Below are 21,018 nucleotides of genomic sequence, written 5' to 3' on the forward strand. Positions count from 1 at the left end.
TGATTTACCTGATCTAAATTTAGATCCAAAAATAGGTCAAGACCAGCCGGGTCCGAGTACGAAATTAATTCGTAAAAAAATCGCAGTTCTTGACTCTTTGGGTGCAAGTCAATGAAACTTGGTAGTTCTTCTAACGGATAGCTGCCTGAGGTATGACTAAAAGCCCCAGGGATTTGCACCTGGATTTGACAAGTTCAGTACCTTTAAAATGCAGAGTCTATTATCAACAAATATCAACAATACACCCCCTTTCGATCTGGAAAAACGAAGCCAGTGTAGCCGTTTAAAAATTCATTGTTGTATTCCAGCGTAGTACTCATAGTAGGATATCCTTATTTGGAAAATGCCAAGCGCAAAACTCCTCTCAAATCCCGTGCATTTCGTGCGTTTAAAAAAAGCGTGGACAGCGCTCCAGTGTCAAACTGTTGCTGCACTTGTTTGGGCGTGGGTATAAGCATAGTGACATGAATTTGATTGGTCAGTATTTTTAAGGCAAAGCACATGTTCTCAGCAAACAGAAAACAAAATATTGGAAGCGTGAGTCACGCCACCCAAAAATAAAATCTTTTTTTTACATATATTTGTATTTCTATAATTTTTTTTCCCCATGGTTCATTCATCATTTGACATAATTTTGTATCGAAATCTAACCATAAGATTATTGAAAAAAAGCAAAAATGTAGACGACCACCTTTGAATTGGGGGGTCTTAAAATGGGGGTTCCACTGTACTACTATGGTACTCTTATCTAATCTTGTGAGAAGTGTGAAAATGGAAAGTTTTAGACCTCAATGCCTCACTGGCCTTCACCAGTGCTTGGAGGTCATGACATGGGGGCATAAAGGAGGTCATGAGTACTATTGGTTTCACAGATATCAAGGTGACCTAAATTGTATGTCACAGGGCATGCAAGCCCACTGGTTTCATTACAGGTACAGTGGAAGCCCCCTTTTAAGACTTGCCCCTTTTTTAAGACCTTGACTGTTCAGATTTGTCTTCATAACACCTGTATCAGTATAGATAATAGTTCAGTCATTCAGTGTCATGTAATTTAGTTTATTGTAATGTCCACTTCACCTCCAATAATGTGAGAAAATCAAGTTGTAAAACAGACGAGGAACCCCCCCCCCCCCCCCCCCCCCCCCCCCCCCCCCGCGGGTTAGGGGGAGTCCCATATTGGTTGGGACAAGAAAGAATTTACCCGATGCTCCCCAGCATGTCGTAAGAGGCGCCTAACGGATTCTGTTTCTGCTTTTACCCTTGTTAAGTGTTACTGGACCCCCCCCCCCCCCCCCCCCCCCCCGCGGGTTAGGGGGAAGAATTTACCCGATGCTCCCCAGCATGTCGTAAGATCCCGCAGTGGGGCACTGCGGTTATGAAATTAAAGGCCCCTCCTGTTTTTGGAACCGCAGGAGCTTTCTAGTTTGCTGTAAGGTAGATTTTTGGTTCCTCTTTCCTGTCATGCTCTCTTTTTCTTCATGAATTCTTTTCTTTTTTCTGCCTTCTTGCTCATTCACCTGTATTTTTTCCAAAAATCTCTTCTCTTGCCGCTTGTCTCGCGATTCATGTATAGTTTAATCTGTTAGTGTTCTGATGTAAGTCCAGCAGTAGATAGGTTAAGCCTATTTTAACATACTGGAAACTGGTAATCTTCCAGTAGGTATTAATTTAGTTTTACTAAAGCCTGCTGGGACACAAGTAATGGGTTAGTGCATTTGTAAACAGGAATCGCTTGACAAGTGGCCCCCTTCATCCCCCCCTTCCTCGTCCTGATATGGCTCTGCGTAGTCGGCTGGACGTTAAGCAACAAATAAACAAACAAACAAACAAACAAACAAGACCTCAATGCCTCACTGGCCTTCACCAGTGCTTGGAGGTCATGACATGGGGGCATAAAGGAGGTCATGAGTACTATTGGTTTCACAGATATCAAGGTGACCTAAATTGTATGTCACAGGGCATGCAAGCCCACTGGTTTCATTACAGGTACAGTGGAAGCCCCCTTTTAAGACTTGCCCCTTTTTTAAGACCTTGACTGTTCAGATTTGTCTTCATAACACCTGTATCAGTATAGATAATAGTTCAGTCATTCAGTGTCATGTAATTTAGTTTATTGTAATGTCCACTTCACCTCCAATAATGTGAGAAAATCAAGTTGTAAAACAGACGAGGAACCCCCCCACGGGTTAGGGGGAGTCCCATATTGGTTGGGACAAGAAAGAATTTACCCGATGCTCCCCAGCATGTCGTAAGAGGCGCCTAACGGATTCTGTTTCTGCTTTTACCCTTGTTAAGTGTTACTTGACCCCCCTCCCCGCGGGTTAGGGGGAAGAATTTACCCGATGCTCCCCAGCATGTCGTAAGCGACTAAGGGATTCTGTTTCTCCTTTTACCCTCGTTAAGTGTTTCTTGTATAGAATATAGTCAATGTTTGTAAAGATTTTAGTCAAGCAGTATGTAAGAAATGTTAAGTCCTTTGTACTGGAAACTTGCATTCTCCCAGTAAGGTAATATATTGTACTACGTTGCAAGCCCCTGGAGCAATTTTTTTATTACATGTAGTGCTTTTGTGAACAAAAAAAATTAACAAGTGGCTCTATCCCATCTCCCCCCTTTACCCGTCGCGATATAACCTTCGTGGTTGAAAACGACGTTAAACACCAAATAAATAAAGAAAGAAAGAAAGTGTTTCTTGTATAGAATATAGTCAATTTTTGTAAAGATTTTAGTCAAGCAGTATGTAAGAAATATTAAGTCCTTTGTACTCGAAACTTGCATTCTCCCAGTAAGGTCATATATTGTACTACGTTACAAGCCCCTGGAGCAATTTTTTGATTAGTGCTTTTGTGAACAAGAAACACTTAACAAGTGGCTCTATCCCATCTCCCCCCTTTCCCCTATCCCATCTCCCCCCTTGCCCTCGTCGCGATATAACCTTTGTGGTTGAAAACGACGTTAAACACCAAATAAAGAAAGAAAGATCAGAGACCTTCAGTGGTGTGGTAGAAAAAAATGAGCATTCCTGATCTGTGAACCAGTGGTATTTACCTTCTGATACATTGATTCCTTTAGAAAGCTTGCAAGTGAAACACAGTTAATTTAAACATATTTCTCTTTTAATTCAAGCTATGATTCAACAATAATTTTTGAATACAGCATCAGAAGACTGTGTATAGAATTAGCAAGGGATATAACTCTGGCGGTTTCTGTTTTTGTCTAAACCTTCTTCTTTTATAACCTGAGCAGTTAGCCCTTTTGAATTGAAACAAACTGACTTGAAACTTATATTGTTTCTCATTTGGTTCAAGCCATGGTTCAACAATTATTTGAGAATATACCACCTGCAGTTATAAGATCCTAAGCTACAAGTAAAAATGTGTAGTACAAGGGAAGTGACTGTTATTATCTGTGTTTGCTTTGTTTGCATGGCGATTTGTCTTTAATGCAGTAAACATTTGTTTTAAACAAAGACAAAACTAGGTGATAAATCAAATACCTTCAAGTTTACAAAAATTGTTAATTATGTGCATCTTCAATTTTAAGTTTTTGTTTAAGCCGCTTCTAAAACCCTTCTTGAAATTTGTTTAGGCCAACAACAAAAAATTAGGTAACATGGCTAAAAAAAATAGGGTCGGTAGGCCGGGATTTTTTTTATTTTTTGTTTAAATTTTTTTTTTTACCCCAAATGTAGACCAATAAAACTAACTTTAAAAATCGCGCAAAGAGACTGGATTCACTACACATAGAGACAAGACACTCAACACATTTACAAATCGTCAGCGGACTTTCGTTTTCACACGTTTTTGTTGTTCATTTTCTCACCCTGTCCTTTACCACCCCCAAAAAAACAAAAAAAATGTTTGAGTTTGGAAAAAAAAGTTTAGGGTCGGCGCCGAAATATAGGGTCGGTCGGGTGACCAGAAACAGACAATTTTTTTTTTTTTTTTGGCCTTACCACTTGTTTTTGTAGACCCCCCAAGCAAGAGTGATGCAACCAAACTCCTTCAAGTATAGAGGTTATTGATTTTGTGCATTCATCGCCCCCCCCCCACCCCCCAAAAAAAATGTGTGTGCTGTTTTCAGTTTTAAAGCCAGGAGAGGCTCAAATAGCAACTCATGAATTGCTAAAAATTCACTTTCACTTTCAGCTGGTTAGTTACAAATACCTTCAAGTTAACAAGATTTTTTTACTTTTGTGCATCTCAAATTTTAAGATTTTGTTTAAGCTTATACAGTCCTGAGACATCCTGCTTGCTGGCTCGCGCGCAGAGAAAAATTTTCCCTCTTTATCTTCACTCTCGCTTGCTGCAAAATCCCTCTCGCGGAGGGGATTTTAGACAGGCCAGGCACTGGTTTTCCCATGACTGTATAGGGGCTTCTAAAAAAAACCTCTTCAAATGTGTTTACCACTTGTTTTTGTAGACCCCCTAGCAAGAGTGATACAACCAAACATCTTCAAGTATAGAGGTTCTTGATTTTGTGCATTCTCTACCATTTGTTGTTTGTTTGCTGTTATCAGTTTTAAAGCCAGCAGAGGCTCAAATAGCCCCCTCATGAAATGCTAAAATGAATTTTCAGCTGGTCAGTTACAAAAACCTTCAAGTTTACAAGATGTATATATATAATTATGCATCTCCAAAATGCTTGTTTGTTCTAACATTTAAAGTCAGGAGAGGCCACCTAAACCCTCCCTAAAATGCTAAAATTCATTTTCGGGTGGGGGGGCGCTGCCCCCCTAGTCTCCCCAGCAAGGGCGCTGCTCCTGCACCCTGTCAGAGCCTTGGCGGCCCCTGGACCCCGGCCTTCCAAAATGTTCAGTCCTGGCAATATTTTCGGCTCCCACCCATGCAATAGATAAATAAAACAAGTCGCGTAAGGCGGAAATACAACATTTAGTCAAGTAGCTGTCGAACTCACAGAATGAAACTGAACGCAATGCAACACAGCAAGACCGTATACTTGTAGCATCGTCAGTCCACCGCTCATGGCAAAGGCAGTGAAATTGACAAGAAGAGCGGGGTAGTAGTTGTACTGAGAAGGATAGCACGCTTTTCTGTACCTCTCTTCGTTTTAACTTTCTGAGCGTGTTTTCAATCCAAACATATCATATCTATATGTTTTTGGAATCAGGAACCGACAAGGAATAAGATAAAAGTGTTTTTAAATTGATTTCGAAAATTTAATTTTGATCATAATTTTTATATTTTTAATTTTCAGAGCTTGTTTTTAATCCAAATATAACATATTTATATGTTTTTGGAATCAGAAAATGATGGAGAATAAGATGAACGTAAATTTGGATCGTTTTATAAAAAAAATTTTTTACAATTTTCAGATTTTTAATGACCAAAGTCATTAATTAATTTTTAAGCCACCAAGTTGAAATGCAAGTCAGGGCTTCGTCGGAGATTACTTGACCAAAATTTCAACCAATTTGGTTGAAAAATGAGAGCGTGACAGTGCCGCCTCAACTTTCACGAAAAGCCGGATATGACGTCATCAAAGACATTTATCAAAAAAATGAAAAAAACGTCTGAGGATATCATACCCAGGAACTCTCATGTCAAATTTCATAAAGATCGGTCCAGTAGTTTAGTCTGAATCGCTCTACACACACACACAGACAGACAGACAGACAGACACACATACACCACGACCCTCGTCTCGATTCCCCCCTCTATGTTAAAACATTTAGTCAAAACTTGACTAAATGTAAAAAATAAATGCATGAATGAATAAAAACATAAATACATAAGAAATAATTTATAAATCAACTCATCAATTAATCAATCAATCAATCAATCAATAAAAAGGAAACAATCGTATATATGTGTGTGTGTGTTATGTGTGTGAAGTTGTGATTTTGAAGATCTATATTCTAAGAGGAATCCGTGTTTTTGTTGTTTTTATCATTTATGTTACTACAGTGGAACCCCCCATTTAAGACTCCCTCCTTTTTAAGACCCTGTTTTCTCAGATTTTCTGTTCATAACCTTTGTAAATTTACCTCCATTTTAAGACCTGATTTTCTCAGATTCTTTGTCTTAAAAGGGGGGTTCCACTGTAGCAGCTAGATTTAGATATTTTGATAATGTCTTACTCTTAGGCTATCAGTCTGACCTGATAGCACACTTTGAGTCCAATTTTAGCTCAGATCTGGTGACCCGTCTCCCACTGAGTATGATGAGTACCTGTAATTGCAAAGCACATACTGAACTGTCTGCAAAACTTGTTTAATTGTTAAAGTGGTGTTGCCCGGATAGTGTTTACATCAGGCAGAAACAAGGTGCTTGTCATGGAAGCTATCAACTCGCGAACCATAATTAGGCATATTAGTCCAAATAACTAAGGGTAAGACATTCAAGGCTAAATTCAACATTAGACCATGATGATTTTAATTCCTCTGCTCTATTGTATCAGTGTTTATAAGAAGCACCTTTAGTCTTTACAAACGGACAATGTCTTTGTAACAGTGCACACACTGAACTGTCTTAAAACTTCAGCGTGTGAGAGGTGCAGGTTCTCCTGGCTTTCACATCTCCATGCAGCATCCATGAGTGCAATATCCATATACTTAGATTACTTTGAACAGGTTTTGTGTTTATTGAACTGAATATGCTGCTTTCAATTTCATCCATTTTAAAGTGGTTTTATGTGCTGTGTTTTGTTTGGAGAATGACAGTTTGCAGTGCACTTGTTGCATAGCTTATAAAATAAAAATGCATAGATCCATTATACATATGCAGCCGCCAGTACAAGGTTGCAGCAGCCATCTCGTTATGATCTACTCCCCCCCCCCCCCCCCCCCCCTCAACAAAAAAGAAATAGAGTTGTGGTAGTTGGAATGAAAGGAAGAATCCCTGGGTGGAAGAAGATCATGTTTGCACTTAAACTTACAGCAGGTGATTTTCTTGGTGAAAAAACCCTGGGTTGCTTTGACAATTGAATGAATGAAAAGGCCTATAGTTATTTTGGGGCAATACATGTATGCAGTGTTATTGTGTGCATGACTCATTTGGACAAGTGAGTGAGGGGAGGGGGTAAGGGGTGGTTGAGGTGACTTGAGGGCTATCATGTGAGAGTGAATGTTATACAGCAGTCTAGTTAAGTAAGTTTTTACTGGCAGGGGGACAGTTGAGTTCTCATTCGCCTTCAAAGGTGATTGTGGTGAACCGCCACGCTGTCTGTCTCTGTCTCGCGATTCACCAATAGTAGATTTAAAGAGACAAAGAAGGGAGGTCATGGGATATATATATATACATGTACTTTAATGTCTATGACTAGTGTGAGTTATGGGGGTGTGGTCGACATACACATCTGCTGTTGGTTGAAGTGTACTGTTACAATTTGTTGGTGTATGTTTGTGTGCAGGTCGTGAAGAAAGTTTTGGATGCAGGTTCCCTGACACAAACATGGTGAGAATGACTCTTTTGTTTGTCTTGCATTGGTTTAACTCCAAGTAGTTCCACAAATTCGTGTCTTGACTTTACAAGTTGTGGTCAGTGTGTTAGCAGAGGCTAAAGGTATCCACTTGCATTTGTAGCTTGCTAATTAAGTATAGCAACCACCACTTTCGCACATTAGATTTTAGAGTAGATGTTAGTACTACACTTTATTTACAAGCTTTATGAAATAGAAAGTATGCGAGAAATCGGCTATCAAATTACAGAGAAGTTTGTCAAGAGCAGTGGTTAGAAACTTGAGGGATGTAATATTTGCTTTTGGCGGTCATAGAAACACCAAACAAATTGCAAATTGCCAAAATAAATTGCCAGCATTTTGGCAAAATAAAATGTTACAATGGGGGAAAGAAGATCCCACAGACTTCAAAAGTTGTCAAAACTTTGGTGAAAAAATTGGTTGAAGAAAATAAATCTTAGCAACACCCCTGATATTTTTTTCAGGACATGGATGACCCAGAGGATTTTTCCATTCTTCCCGGCTTCGAGGGACTAGAGGAGCTGTATGCTATTGAAGATGTGTGCAACGAGTCGTCTATGCACCACCTTCAAGAACCAGGCTATAAGACGGGGAACGTGGCTTTCATGGACAGTGGATCAGTATGGACAGAACATGCACAGTCACAAGAAACAGGACAGAGCGGTAGGTCTTCGTTTCTCTGAGGCGTTAGTGGAAACGAGATTAATATACAATTGATAATGCTTCAGAGTGTCAGAGATTATTCATTGGCGTGATTAAACTTTGCTTAACGGAGTTGAAAAAGAGTTGTCAGGTGAAACTGAGGGTTCAGGTTGAAACCATTTCTCAACCCTGCAAGTCTCACAGGGATGGCCAAATCTCAAAATGTTAACTAGCAAGCCTGGCGAGTAAATTCAAGAAAATCACTAGCCTGCCAGAAATTTTGCTGGCCCGGTACATATCACAGTTCCTGCATCAGTGTTTATTTGGCTTTGAAACTCGATAGTACAACTAAAAGTGTTGCATTTGACCAGAACTTTCACTGGCCAGCCGGGCGAGTTGCCAGGCGGTTTCTACTAGCCCGGCAGATTTTTTAATCGCCGCTGGCGATCGGGCGGACAATTTAGCCATCCCTGTCTCACCAAGACAGGCTGAACTCTAGCTAATATAGTTGCATAGATAATTGACTCAGCTGATGTTAATTCGCTCACCAGAGCAATACATACCTTGAAGTTGAAGGTATATCATGTACTAGATGATTACCCGCTTCGCCGGGTTCCGGCTTCGCCGGGATACCTGGCTTCGCCGGGAAGAAATAGAGGAATACCCGGCTTCGCCGGGATGAAAGCATTGTGGACAGTGACCTTCTAAAAATAGTAACGGGAATATCCGGCTTTGCCGGGATGAAAGCATTGTGGACAGTGACCTTCTAAAAATAGTAACGGGAATATGGATTGACGCCACACGAATGAAGGGAGATAAACGCAAAACACTGGAGAAGATAAGGAAGAGTTACTGGGAATGGATCTGGGAAGATGAACAGAAAAACCAAAATCGGTTCAGCGCTGCGCGCTGAGAGCACGTGTTGAAAATTCTCATCGACCAGGTTGTGTCCAGGGTCTAACTGAATATGCCCACCAAATTTGAAGCAGATCCATCGAGAACTTTGGCTGTGCATCGCGAACACACACACACACACACACACACACACACACAAGTTGTATATATATATATATATATATATAGATTGTTTCTGTTTTTAGGGGAGACGCAATAGAACGTCAGAGATATATTTGCAGTTTTATGTATTGGATATTTTTTCTCTCACTTTTTGTGTGTGTGTGTTTGAGTCAGCTCGTGCTTATTCTGTGAATGATTTAATCTTTAAAGTCTTCAAACAACACAATGTTGAGGAAACTGAACATATTTATCATTCTGTGTTTTATTAGGTATACAAGCTATGACCATGGAGAGTTTGTTGGACCAATTTGAAGACAGTAAGTATTTTTTGTGATGTGGTGATTGCGTTTAGGATATTAAAAGCTCTTGCGTAATCTCTTTTGCTTGTGCTGATATTAGATATGAAATGGTAGATGTGTTGGTATGTACAGACATAAATTCTTTTTCACTTAACCCTTTCACTGCTACAGTATAACAGCATTTTGGTATTGCTGTGCGTCAGGGCAAAATTTAGCTTTCTTCTGTAGGTTCACTAATCTGTTCACTGCTCAATCATTTAGTAGATCTTTGGCATGTGTTTTGCTTATACCCTTGGCTATTATGTGATAACATGATCATTGGACTTTGTCTTCTTCTTCTTCTTCTCGATCGCTCAGGACTTTGTTTGTGATTGTGATAGTAAAAATTGATATAATGACCATTTTTGTCAAAAAATGACAGTTTCCGGACTTGCACACACACATTGCAGCCCGTAAAACCACACAAAACACTGCTAAAACTGGTGTCAAACATCAGGTACTCACATTACAGCCCATAAAAGTATTCTTCTGTGTGGTAACCCATAAATCACTTCTTGTAGAGCTTCCAGAACACTGTATCGCTTGAAAACAGGTCTATGAGTTGAGGTCCGACTTTCGGCCGCCATTTTGAATACTCTAGATCGGTTCAACACTTCTGAGAAAGTTTTTGCCACATGGTACTAACTTATCCGAACGGACAAAGGGAAAGAACTGCGCTTAGTAACCCTACAAATAGTTGGACCAGTTTTCAATATTACCTCCCCTTTACTTTTCAGAAATTTCGCTGATGTAGATGCCACGTACCTAGTCTGTTTATGGGCGTATGACAAACCGAAAATGACCAAGTACCTAGTACGAGCTGGGCAGTGAAGGGGTTAAATGTGTTGTATAGGTTAAGTTTCACTATATTTTAAAACACTGCTATATGTGTACAAGTTTTCCCATTGCTTATTAAGTACTCATGTTTCTCCACTTGTTTGGGTTATTTTGTCTGATGAATGTGTTTCACAGTACTCTTGTTTCATTCTCACTTTCTAAAGGAAAACAGGAAAAATCCCAGCTTTTAATGAACTTAGTTCTTTTTCGGGGTCATTGTCTCCTTACATGTATGATTTGTTTGTCCGTCCACTTCAAAGACAGCTAAGTCGACATACCAATGACTAAATGTTTCCTTTTTTGCTATGATTTAAACAATCCAGTAGTTAACCTTCTCGTAATTGTAGTTTTTGTTCTTCTGATGTACAGTGGAAGCTCCCTTTTAAGACCCCCCCAATTTAAGACTTCCTCCCTTTTTGACTTACATGCGAAGCAAAAGTGAGTATGTACTCACCCGAGTCGTCCGTCCGTCCGTCCATCCCGGCGTCCGTCCGTCCATCCGTCCGGAAAACTTTAACGTTGGATATTTCTTGGACACTATTAAGTCTATCAACACCTGATGTGGCCTGATGGTGTATGGTTACAAGATCTCAAAAAACATGTGCGGCAACTTGACCTCACTTCAAGTTCAAGGTCACAGGGGCCGTAATTGTTGTCTTAAAAACGACCATTTTTCACATTTTCGCATTTTTTTCTGAAGTTATCGAGAATGGCAACCTTAGCTATGTATGCTATACAGGGCAATGTAAGCCCTATCTTTGGACACCAGTTTGGTTGACCTTGCTTCAAGGTCAAGGTCGCAAGGGTCCTTTAAAGTTGGATTGTATACATATTTTGAAGTGACCTTGACCCTGAACTATGGAAGATAACTGTTTCAAACTTAAAAATTATGTGGGGCACATGTTATGCTTTCATCATGAGACACATTTGGTCACATATGATCAAGGTCAAGGTCACTTTGACCCTTATGAAATGTGACCAAAATAATCAATCAATCAATCAATGAGGCTTATATCGCGCATATTCCGTGGGTACAGTTCTAGGCGCTCTGCAGTGATGCCGTGTGAGATGAAATTTTATACGGCCAGTAGATTGCAGCCATGTCGGCGCATATTTACCTTTCACGGCCTTATTCCAAGTCACACGGGTATGGTAGACAATTATTAACTGTGCCTAAGCAATTTTGCCAGGAAAGACCCTTTTGTCAATCGTGGGATCTTTAACATGCACACCGAATGTAGTATACACGGGGGGTGGTTCGGACACCGAAGAGAGTCTGCACACAAAGTTGACTCTGTGAAATAAATTTCCGCCGAACCTGGGATCGAACTCGCGCTGACAGCGGCCAACTGAATACAAATCCAGCGCGCTACCAACTGAGCTATATCCCCGCCCCAAATAAGGTAGTGAACCACTAAAAGTGACCATATCTCATGGTAGAAAGAGCCAATAAGCACCATTGTCTTGAATTAACAGCTTTGTGTTGCATGACCTTGGATGACCTTGACCTTGGGTCAAGGTCACATGTATTTTGGTAGGAACAATCTGTAAAGCAGTTCTTAGTGTATGATGTCATTGCTAGGTTTAGTTATTTGACCTTGACCCTGAAGGTCAAGGTCATGTCAAGGTCAAGCGTGTGAGTCATATGGGCTTTGCCCTTCTTGTTAAGTTTTAAGACCTTGCTTTTTTCAGATTTTCTGTTCATGGCCTCTGTAAATTTACCACCATTTGAAGACTCCCCCCTTATTAGAACCTGATTTTCTCAGGTTGGTGGATGTCTTAAAAGGTGGGGGGGGGGGGGGGGGGTCCACTGTACTAGTGAATGTTTCCTTTTTCTATGATTGAACAATCCAGTAGCTTTAAACCTTCTTGTGATTGAAGTTTTTGTTCTTCTGATTTAGTGTCGATAACAATTAGCTACGTTAGGTTTGACATTTGCTGCAACAACCGCTGGTTTACTGTAAATCTGTGTTGTGGCTGACACTTGGCTACATTCATTTCAACCTTTGCAGCAACAACTGATTTATTGCAAATCTCTGTTGTGGATGATGCTTGGTTTTATTGGTTTTGACCTTTGCAGCAACAACCACTGGTTTACTGTAAATCTGAGTTGTCGATAAAGCTTGGCTACATTTGGTTTTGATCTTTGCAGCAACAACCACTGGTTTACTGTAAATCTGAGTTGTCGATAAAGCTTGGCTACATTTGGTTTTGATCTTTGCAGCAACAACTGTGTCCTCTAACGGACGAGACTACATCCAGTTCCACAACGTGACGGACGATGCTCCCCTCCACTCCCAGAGTCTGCCTGTGTCCAGGGTCTGCAGCGCTGCCAACAGTCCTGGTCAGTATTCTGTTTTGTCTTGTGTTAGGTCAAGAGAAAAGTCAATGTTTCTGATTCCCCAATTAGCCCTATTTATCCCTGACACTTTCAAAAATAAATTAAATTAAAAATGTCAAAACGGTTTTGCAGGCTTTATGAGGAAAGGTACTCTTCTGTGACATCCAAGGGACACAGCTCACACAGTTTCCAACCAATAAAGAGCCACATGCTCCTGTGTGAATAACAAACAAACTTCAATTTAAAAAAATTAAAAAATACTGACATACCAAATTTAATTTGTTGGCCTTGTCATCGGAAACAATTTGTTTAATATTTTGTGTATTATTCAGTCGTGTGTGTGTTGCTGAGCAAATTGCATTGTCTGTATCATTAGTGTAGGGCTGTAATACCGCACCAATGTCAACTTTGACTCAAACCTTTCTTCCTCTTGCATGGTCAGCCTCCCCCTCCCCCGTTATTGTGAGAGAAAAAAAAACATCCAAAGCTTATTCACTGAGAACGGCACCCTGAATTAATACAAATGAAGTTGTTTTTTAATTTTAAATTAAAATTACTTTTTCAGCGCCCACACCTCCCGCAAGCCCACCACCAGACATACTGCACAAGATTCGATCCAACCACAATCAGGCCACGAAACGCAAAGCGGCCATCATGCTTCCTTACTTGGCGCCCACAAAGCCGGGTAAGGGGAAAGTGGGTATGCTTGAGACGCCTACTGCAGCCAGTCGCACGTCAAGACTACAGAAAATCCTGTCTCGAAACACATCCACCCCTTCTGAGTTGCCTGAGGGTCTCCAGCCGAATCTGTCAGCAGTGTTACAGCCTATCGAGCTTGTAGGAGTCGACTCGGTTGGGGTCAGTTCGGTGCGACATAATGGTGGAGTCGTCACCTCGGTTGTCTCTCCAACTGCCACCTCAGTCCCAGCTGATCTTCGAATGAGCCGAATCACAGACCCTGGTATGGCCCAGTCTATTTTGTCCAAGACACCACGGGCATTGAGCTTGCTGGCAGGTCATGTCAGCTCGGAAAATCTTGCCAAAAACTCCCAAGCTAACAACACAGCAGTCAAAAATTCTATAGGTTCTAAATCAAGCAATGCAGTACAGGTTTTGAACATGCAGAATACTGCTTCTGGGTTTGTGTCTCTGCTGCCAAAGCCTGCCATGGACTTGAATTGTGCGACGTCTTCAGAGGCTTTGAACCAGAGTGTGACTGTTTCAAGAGGAACTCCTGTCCCACCCCTGAAACCCAGCGTAGCCAAGAAGCAGGAGGAGCCCCAGAAACGCTGCGACATTGTGCTGAGCAGATCGGCAGAGCAAATCCCCGCTGAAGGCCTGCAGTCTGTGTTGGATCACGATTACTGTCACGACTCCTTGCGCCGCGTCATTGTGGACGAGTTTGATCTCCTCGTTAGCCCTACCAAAAGTCACTGCCAAAAACCCTTGCAAAAAGTGAAGTCTCTGCCTATTCTGCCCTCGGGCCAGTCTGCCAAGACACAAATTGTTAGCAAGGCGAACGACGTCGGTCAAACGGTCGGTGCCGCTGGACGTGCTAAGTCTCTGCCTATTCTGCCCTCGGGCCAGTCTGCCAAGACACAAATTGTTAGCAAGGCGAACGACGTCGGTCAAACGGTCGGTGCCGCTGGACGTGCTACCACCACACAAGGTCAGCCATTGAGAGTAGGTGCTGTGACAACAAGCACTTCCAAGATCACATCAAATATGGGCGCTGTCAATTCCAATGCTGTGATAAATTTGATTGCTCCAAGCACGTCAGCTGGTTCAGCAGCCACCGCAGTCGTTCATAACACACAGGAAAAACAGAATGTCAGAAGTGTTCCTGCTGTGTCTAACCCACCTCAGCCTGTGACTGTTTCGTTGATGTCTGTTTTGAGCAAAGTGCAGAACATCGAAAGCTTATTCACTCTGGAGAACGGCACCCTGAAGCTGCACCCCTCTGTTGCTGCCAGCATCAACCCTGCGGCCTTTGTTACGCCAGTGCCGCAAAACAGCCAACAAGTTGGACCTTCTGTGGGCTCAGTCACGGTCAACAGTTCAGACCAAAAGAACGGACTAATCCAGGGTAGGTCCACTGCTAAGGTGGTCCCAAATGCACCACGGTATGTCCAGCAAAACGTTCCTACCTCAAGCATGAACTCTGCCAACACTGCTGTGAAGAACCAGCAACAGGCAACAACTCCTGTTGTTCCACTCACAGCACCCACTCCAAGACTTGCCAAGGTGTCAAGCATCCCTGTGCCAAACAGTGCAAAGACAGATATAAACAGAAATACTTCGAATCAGCCAAAGAAGCCCCTCTCAGACAGGGCAAATACTAGCAGTGTCACACGCAATGCAACTTCAGGGAAAGAACAAAAAATACCACCTGCCCAGGCTCAAAGAAAGAAAAAACAAGATCAGTATTCACATTCCACAGAGGTGGTGAATGACACACCTCCCCCTGAGGTTCCCAGTAGCTGCTGCCTTGAACAGATTAAAGTTGCTCCAATGAAAGGAATTTCCAAGAAACCGGGTGATTTTGATGCTGACAACCAGCAGAGTGAGCTCAATGACTCGCAGAGTGATTCCACAACTAATTCTCAAGAAACTTCTGTCATGTATTCAATGCCTGTATTTGACTTTGACGAGCCCTCCACTACTGGAATGTCTGACCGAGTTGTCACCCCTGTTAAAATTCAGACTTGCGCTGAAGAGAGTCCTACAACTCGACAGAGCCCAAAGATAACCCCCCAGCCCTACTCCCCTCAGACCTGTGATGAGAAGCCTCAGCCCCGACAGCCGTCACCTCGCTCTCCCCCTGTAAGCCCTAAAGATGACCCCCATGCGTGTTCGCCTTGTGCAACGAGTCCCGAGGCTGGTACCTCGCACGAACCAATGCAACAGTACGTTGATGAGTTTGACTTGATATGGGAGGAGCATGAGCAGGAGGCGGCAGCACAGGGCCGAGCGAGCCTGGAACGCAGAACTGTGACGTACCATGATCAATCCCGGCCCGAGTCCAGCCGAGGAGCGGGAACAAATAGGGGTCGTGGAGCTTCTAGGCGCGGTAGGAAGTCGGGGAAGTGGCAGCCAGGAAGCAGTCCAGTGAAGGAAGACAGCAGCGGGTTCTTCAGCAAGATTCCGTCGTATTACACAGCGCTGTCAATTCCTACAAAGACGGGGCGCAAACAGCTGACGGCGGAGGACGCAGAAGGTTTGACCATCCACGACTTCATTCCCGCAGACCATGATCCCATTCACTCCACGGAAGACCGGGAGTGGTACGACAAAATGCCGTCCTATTTCAGCTGTTTTACCAACAGTACAAAGTATGACTCTGCTGTAACCCACGGTGACTTCGGCAAAGTTGATCAGACGAAAAAAGCTGTCGGCTCCAGTTTTGTTGGAGGGAGCCCAAAGTCACCTTCGCCAGGGCACTCCCAGCGAAAATCGCCTTCCCCCACCACCAGTCAACGGAGTTCAAGGTCAAGGGAGGGTGATAGGTCACGAAAAAGGAGAAGGTCAAATTCCTCCTCAGTGTCGTCAGGGTCGAGGAGTAGATCTTGGAAGACAGGCAAACGGAGGCAAAGAAGGTCACCCTCTGGGTCTGGGTCGTGTCGCTCTTCATCGGGGTCAAGGTCAGTAAATCTAAAGCAGTTGAATTGAAACCTCCCTTTTTAGACCCTCAGAATTTTGACTGGCCCAATTTTAAGACCTTGTTTTTTCAGATGTTACTGTTGATAATGATATGGTCTGTAAACACGTACCATCCATTTAAAGACTCCTTCCCTTTTATTTTTAATTCGTAACGTCTGATTTTCTCTGAATTTTGACTCTTTAAAAGGGGTTTAACTGTATTCTACAACATTTGTATCAGACCTCTGGTATGTGTGTTTGGTGGGATATTGTGTGCCACAGTGTGGTGTTGATTTGTGTGTTTTTACATTTAGTCAAGTTTTGACTAAATGTTTTAACATAGAGGGGGAATCGAGACGAGGGTCGTGGTGTGTGTGTGTGTGTGTGTGTGTCTGTCTGTGTGTGTGTGTAGAGCGATTCAGACTAAACTACTGGACCGATCTTTATGAAATTTGACATGAGAGTTCCTGGGAATGATATCCCCGGACGTTTTTTTCATTTTTTCGATAAATGTCTTTGATGACGTCATATCCGGCTTTTTGTAAAAGTTGAGGCGGCACTGTCACACCCTCATTTTTCAATCAAATTGATTGAAATTTTGGCCAAGCAATCTTCGAAGAAGGCCGGACTTCGGTATTGCATTTCAGTTTGGTGGCTTAAAAATTAATGACTTTGGTCATTAAAAATCTGAAAATTGTAAAAAAATAATTGTTTTTATAAAACGATCCAAATTTACGTTCATCTTATTCTTCATCATTTTCTGATTCCAAAACCATATAAATATGTTATATTTGGATTAAAAACAAGCTCTGAAAATTAGAAATATAAAAATTATTATTAAAATTAAATTTCCGGGGATGTTATGAGTAGAATCTCACCGCTTTATTCTTGATATTTGTTTTCTGTGGTTGCTCACTGCCTATACTGATGCTTTTAGGTCACGTTCCGGTTCTTCTTCAAGATCTGGATCAAGATACTCTCGGTCATGTTCTCGCTCAAGGTCGCGGTCAAAATCACGGTCAAGATCCAGGGGCAGACGGTAAGTTTGAAATCAAGACTGTACACGCTTATCTAAAGATGTCTGATGTGTTTGTAGTGTTGCTGTTTACTTTCTTTTCTTTTTTTCAAATTTTAAAAAGAGAAAATACAAAGCAAAGTCAGAAAATGCTGCTGCACGATCTTTTTTGGCCACCAACTTCAATGTTCTAATCCTAAAGTTTTGGGCAGTGTAAATATTTGTTAGTACATGTAATATAATTGTGTTAGTATTATAATATTAGTTATGTTATGTTATGATGTCAGGTATCGCTCTGGCTCAGGAGAAAGTCGGTACAGTTCTGGTTCACGGAGAAGCAGACGTAATTTGTCAAGAGACCGTGCTCTGAGGAAACAGCTACGGCGGGAGGACAAGATTAAAAAGATGGTGAGAAAAGGACAGATAAAAATTACCTTGGTGTTGATTCATATACAATGAGTAAGTACAGTATTGTTCCCATGCCTGGGTTTTCTGTCATTGACGCATACTGTGTTGATCTGACACAGTGGTCTGACTCATGGCTCGTCAACTGTCTGATAGCTTTGACATTTAGAAGGTTTTCTGACTATCAATTTTCCTACCAAGGGGACAGAGCCAGGGCATTTGGACAAGTACATATTTTCAATCCAGGTCTAACTGACCTTTTGTTCTCTCAGGCTGACAACATGACTAAGTATATGCAGGGGTTGCGCTCATTGCATATTTTTTGTAAATTTTGCATTTTTTAGATGCTGTAGACATCAGTCACATACCGTACATCTTTTTAAAAAACAAAAAATGATGATTGGAAGATTTCTTTCATGTGTTCAGACCAATTCATCAGATCAAAAACGTATTCGTCAATGATTGAAGACAGAGGCTTTAGAACAACACTGGTTTGGTATTAATATATTTGATTCCACCTAAAAGGAATCTTAGTGAAGAGAGAAGTGAGCCATGAACAAGAACACACATTCCGTTTCCACTCATACACATCAGAGTTACAACTTACCCCCTATTCCACACACACATAAACCACACAGGAGTTTTTCATGAGTATACATGCAGTGTTAATGTGTGGGAGCATTTGATTTTCTCTTTGAAGGAGGAACGCAAGATCGTGTACGTGGGAAGAATTCCTGAGGACTTTACTCGCCGAAACCTGTATCAACGGTTTGAGCGATTTGGCAAGATCGAAGATGTCAGCGTTCACTTCCGAGAGGCGGGGTAGGTGTTGCTTGTAGCAAGGTTATTTGCATTGTACAAATGAAGACAAGTTGTTTCCTGGTTCCAATTAGTTTCTGAAAGGAACAATCCAGCCCAGCACAAGCTTTCTTCAGGTCATCTATCAGCTTAGTGTTCTGATTGGATGGAAATCGACTGCTTCCATCCATAATGTAACTCAGCAATGCGAGACGCTAAGTATTTGCTGTCCAAAAACAGATGGCTCTAGCTTTTCATTTCATATTTACTTTGGCCAATTGAAAGTAACTAATGTTCAAAGTTTCCTGATCACAGAGAGAAATGTTTGACAGCAGGCAATTCGGTACACACAAGATGACTTTTGCTTTGAATGACGTCAGAAAATGGTGCTAAATAAAGATGCAAGGCGTGCATCACCGGTTATGTATGAGAGATGCTGAAGGATAAACGGGGGACATTATCTGGCTGGGATGGGATTGGTTGTTCCAGTGTGGGTGGTGTCCCTTTAAATCTTTAGAAAGGGATGAGAGTAATTTTTTCTTTAACTTTAACACATTTAAACCTGGTGGTGGTGGTGTCATTTTCTCAGCTTTTTGAGGGTTGTTGTTTTTTAGTCACTCTGTACCAACAAGATCTCCACCTAACATGACACAATGATGCAGTTTAAATGGTAATCAGTTGTAGGCAAGATGACCGGTATAATGACAGCTCTTGTGTATAAGGGCAGGCATACAGAAAGGAGCAACTTTGGTACTGGCATAAGATCTCTAGTATTTTTAGAGCTCTATTTTGAGATTTACAGTGTATTTTGGGGTAGGAGGCATACAGATATTTTTTTAAAATTTGATCTCATGCCTGATTCAAGTACAGACTGAAGCCTTGTGCTTAGTGTTATGAATGGTAGAATGTCAAATTGTTCATTCAACATGAACATTTTGCTTACAGTGACAACTATGGCTTTGTGACTTTCTTCGACTCTTCTGATGCCTTCAGAGCAATAGACAGTAAGTTGATGTGTTTGAATCTGTGCGTGGCGTGTGTGTGTTTTAATTTACCATACTTGTAGGACGGGACAAAGCTCACAGCCTTTTTTTACATAAGTGATCATCTTTGGATCATTTTAATTTGTCTTGTGCATCCACTTTAACGATCAATAGATCAAGATTCCAGTGAGTCTAAATGGTTCGTTTGGTCTATTTTCCGATCTCCCAGGTCAACTTATGTGCAGACCTGCTAGTGCCTTATCCCCCTTCGTGTGTACATGCAAACACAAGACCAAGTGCACTCGGAAAAAATCCTGTAATCCATGTCAGAGTTCAGTGGGTTATAGAAACATGAAAATACCCATCATGCTTCCCTCGAAAGCGGCGTATGGCTGCCTGAGTGGCGGGTAAAAACGGCCTTGCACGTAAAAACCCACTCATGCAAAAACATGAGTGAACGTGGGAGTTTCAGCACATGAACGATGAAGAAGGAGAAGAGGAGTACCAAAAGAAAGCTATGTTTTAAAAGTTATTTTGACCTATTGTCATGGCTAACTGACCTTTTTTCTTTGTTGACTATTTGACTATATTGACTGGGTGGCCGAGTGGTAACGCACTTGCGCTCGGAAGCGAGAGGTTGCGTGTTCGACCCTGGGTCAGGCCGCAATTTTCTGCCCCCTTTCCTAACCTAGGTGGTGGGTTCAAGTGCTAGTCTTTCGGATGAGACGAAAAACCGAGGTCCCTTCGTGTACACTACATTGGGGTGTGCACGTTAAAGATCCCACGATTGACAAAAGGGTCTTTCCTGGCAAAATTGTATAGGCATAGATAAAAATGTCCACCAAATACCCGTTTGACTTGGAATAAAGGCCGTGAAAGGTGAATGCTCGCCTAATAGGCTACTGAGCTTTACTGGCCGATGTGAATGCGTTATATATTGTGTGTAAAAAATGTCTGTTTGTCTGTCTGTCTGTAAAAAATTCCATTTCAAACGGCAGAAATTAATATGTAAGCGCCTAGGGCTATATCTAGATTAGGCGCATAAAAATGATCACAATAATAATAATAATAATATTACTTTTGGTTTTTGTTTAGTACCGGTTAACGAAACAACTATCCCAATCACTGTTTTAAGCACTTTACTTTTCTTCTCTTACCTGCAACTGTAAATATTGTTTCTCTTTTCAGAGGGTAACACTATTCCAGGGGAAAGGCAGTTTGACTTGTGCTTCGGAGGACGACGTCATTTCTGTGCCAACGATTATGCTGATTTGGGTGAGTTCTTTGTAGCTTTTAGTTAGCTTGCTTGAATCGGTTCAAATAGAAATTGTTCTCTGGTATTTTTTTGATTGGTTGGTCTCAGTTTCTTTTCTCTGATCTGTCTTTTCTGTGATCTGTCACTATTTATGGATGTATTTATTAAGTGGATCTGCTAGATATTGAATGGTCTTGTTGAATGAGATGGGCGGTTCTACATGTGAATATTGGTCTTCTTTGCTTCTCTAGTATCCTCTCACCCCTTCCTTTTTCTGTGTATACACTAACAAGTGAGTACCATATACA

The 21,018-nt window shown here is 41.6% G+C and overlaps 1 protein-coding gene across 2 annotated transcripts in view; it reads left to right on the forward strand.

Annotated features, from left to right (window-relative positions):
• Nucleotides 1-21,018, forward strand: part of LOC138982128 (uncharacterized) — a 34,488-nt gene that overhangs the window by 5,284 nt on the left and 8,186 nt on the right. For both annotated transcript variants that reach the window (XR_011460792.1, XM_070355347.1), the window contains exons 2-11: nucleotides 7,372-7,415; nucleotides 7,905-8,103; nucleotides 9,369-9,416; nucleotides 12,499-12,618; nucleotides 13,181-16,256; nucleotides 17,192-17,293; nucleotides 17,557-17,677; nucleotides 18,375-18,496; nucleotides 19,418-19,476; nucleotides 20,644-20,730. Coding sequence is in view for 1 of the 2 variants with exons in the window: in XM_070355347.1 (XP_070211448.1) it covers nucleotides 7,413-7,415; nucleotides 7,905-8,103; nucleotides 9,369-9,416; nucleotides 12,499-12,618; nucleotides 13,181-16,256; nucleotides 17,192-17,293; nucleotides 17,557-17,677; nucleotides 18,375-18,496; nucleotides 19,418-19,476; nucleotides 20,644-20,730 (3,937 nt within the window). In the remaining variant the exon portion in view is untranslated. The remainder of the gene's footprint in view (nucleotides 1-7,371; nucleotides 7,416-7,904; nucleotides 8,104-9,368; nucleotides 9,417-12,498; nucleotides 12,619-13,180; nucleotides 16,257-17,191; nucleotides 17,294-17,556; nucleotides 17,678-18,374; nucleotides 18,497-19,417; nucleotides 19,477-20,643; nucleotides 20,731-21,018) is intronic.

Source organism: Littorina saxatilis, linkage group LG12 (genome assembly GCF_037325665.1).
Source record: "Littorina saxatilis isolate snail1 linkage group LG12, US_GU_Lsax_2.0, whole genome shotgun sequence".
In the NCBI taxonomy this organism is placed as follows: Eukaryota; Metazoa; Mollusca; class Gastropoda; order Littorinimorpha; family Littorinidae; genus Littorina; species Littorina saxatilis.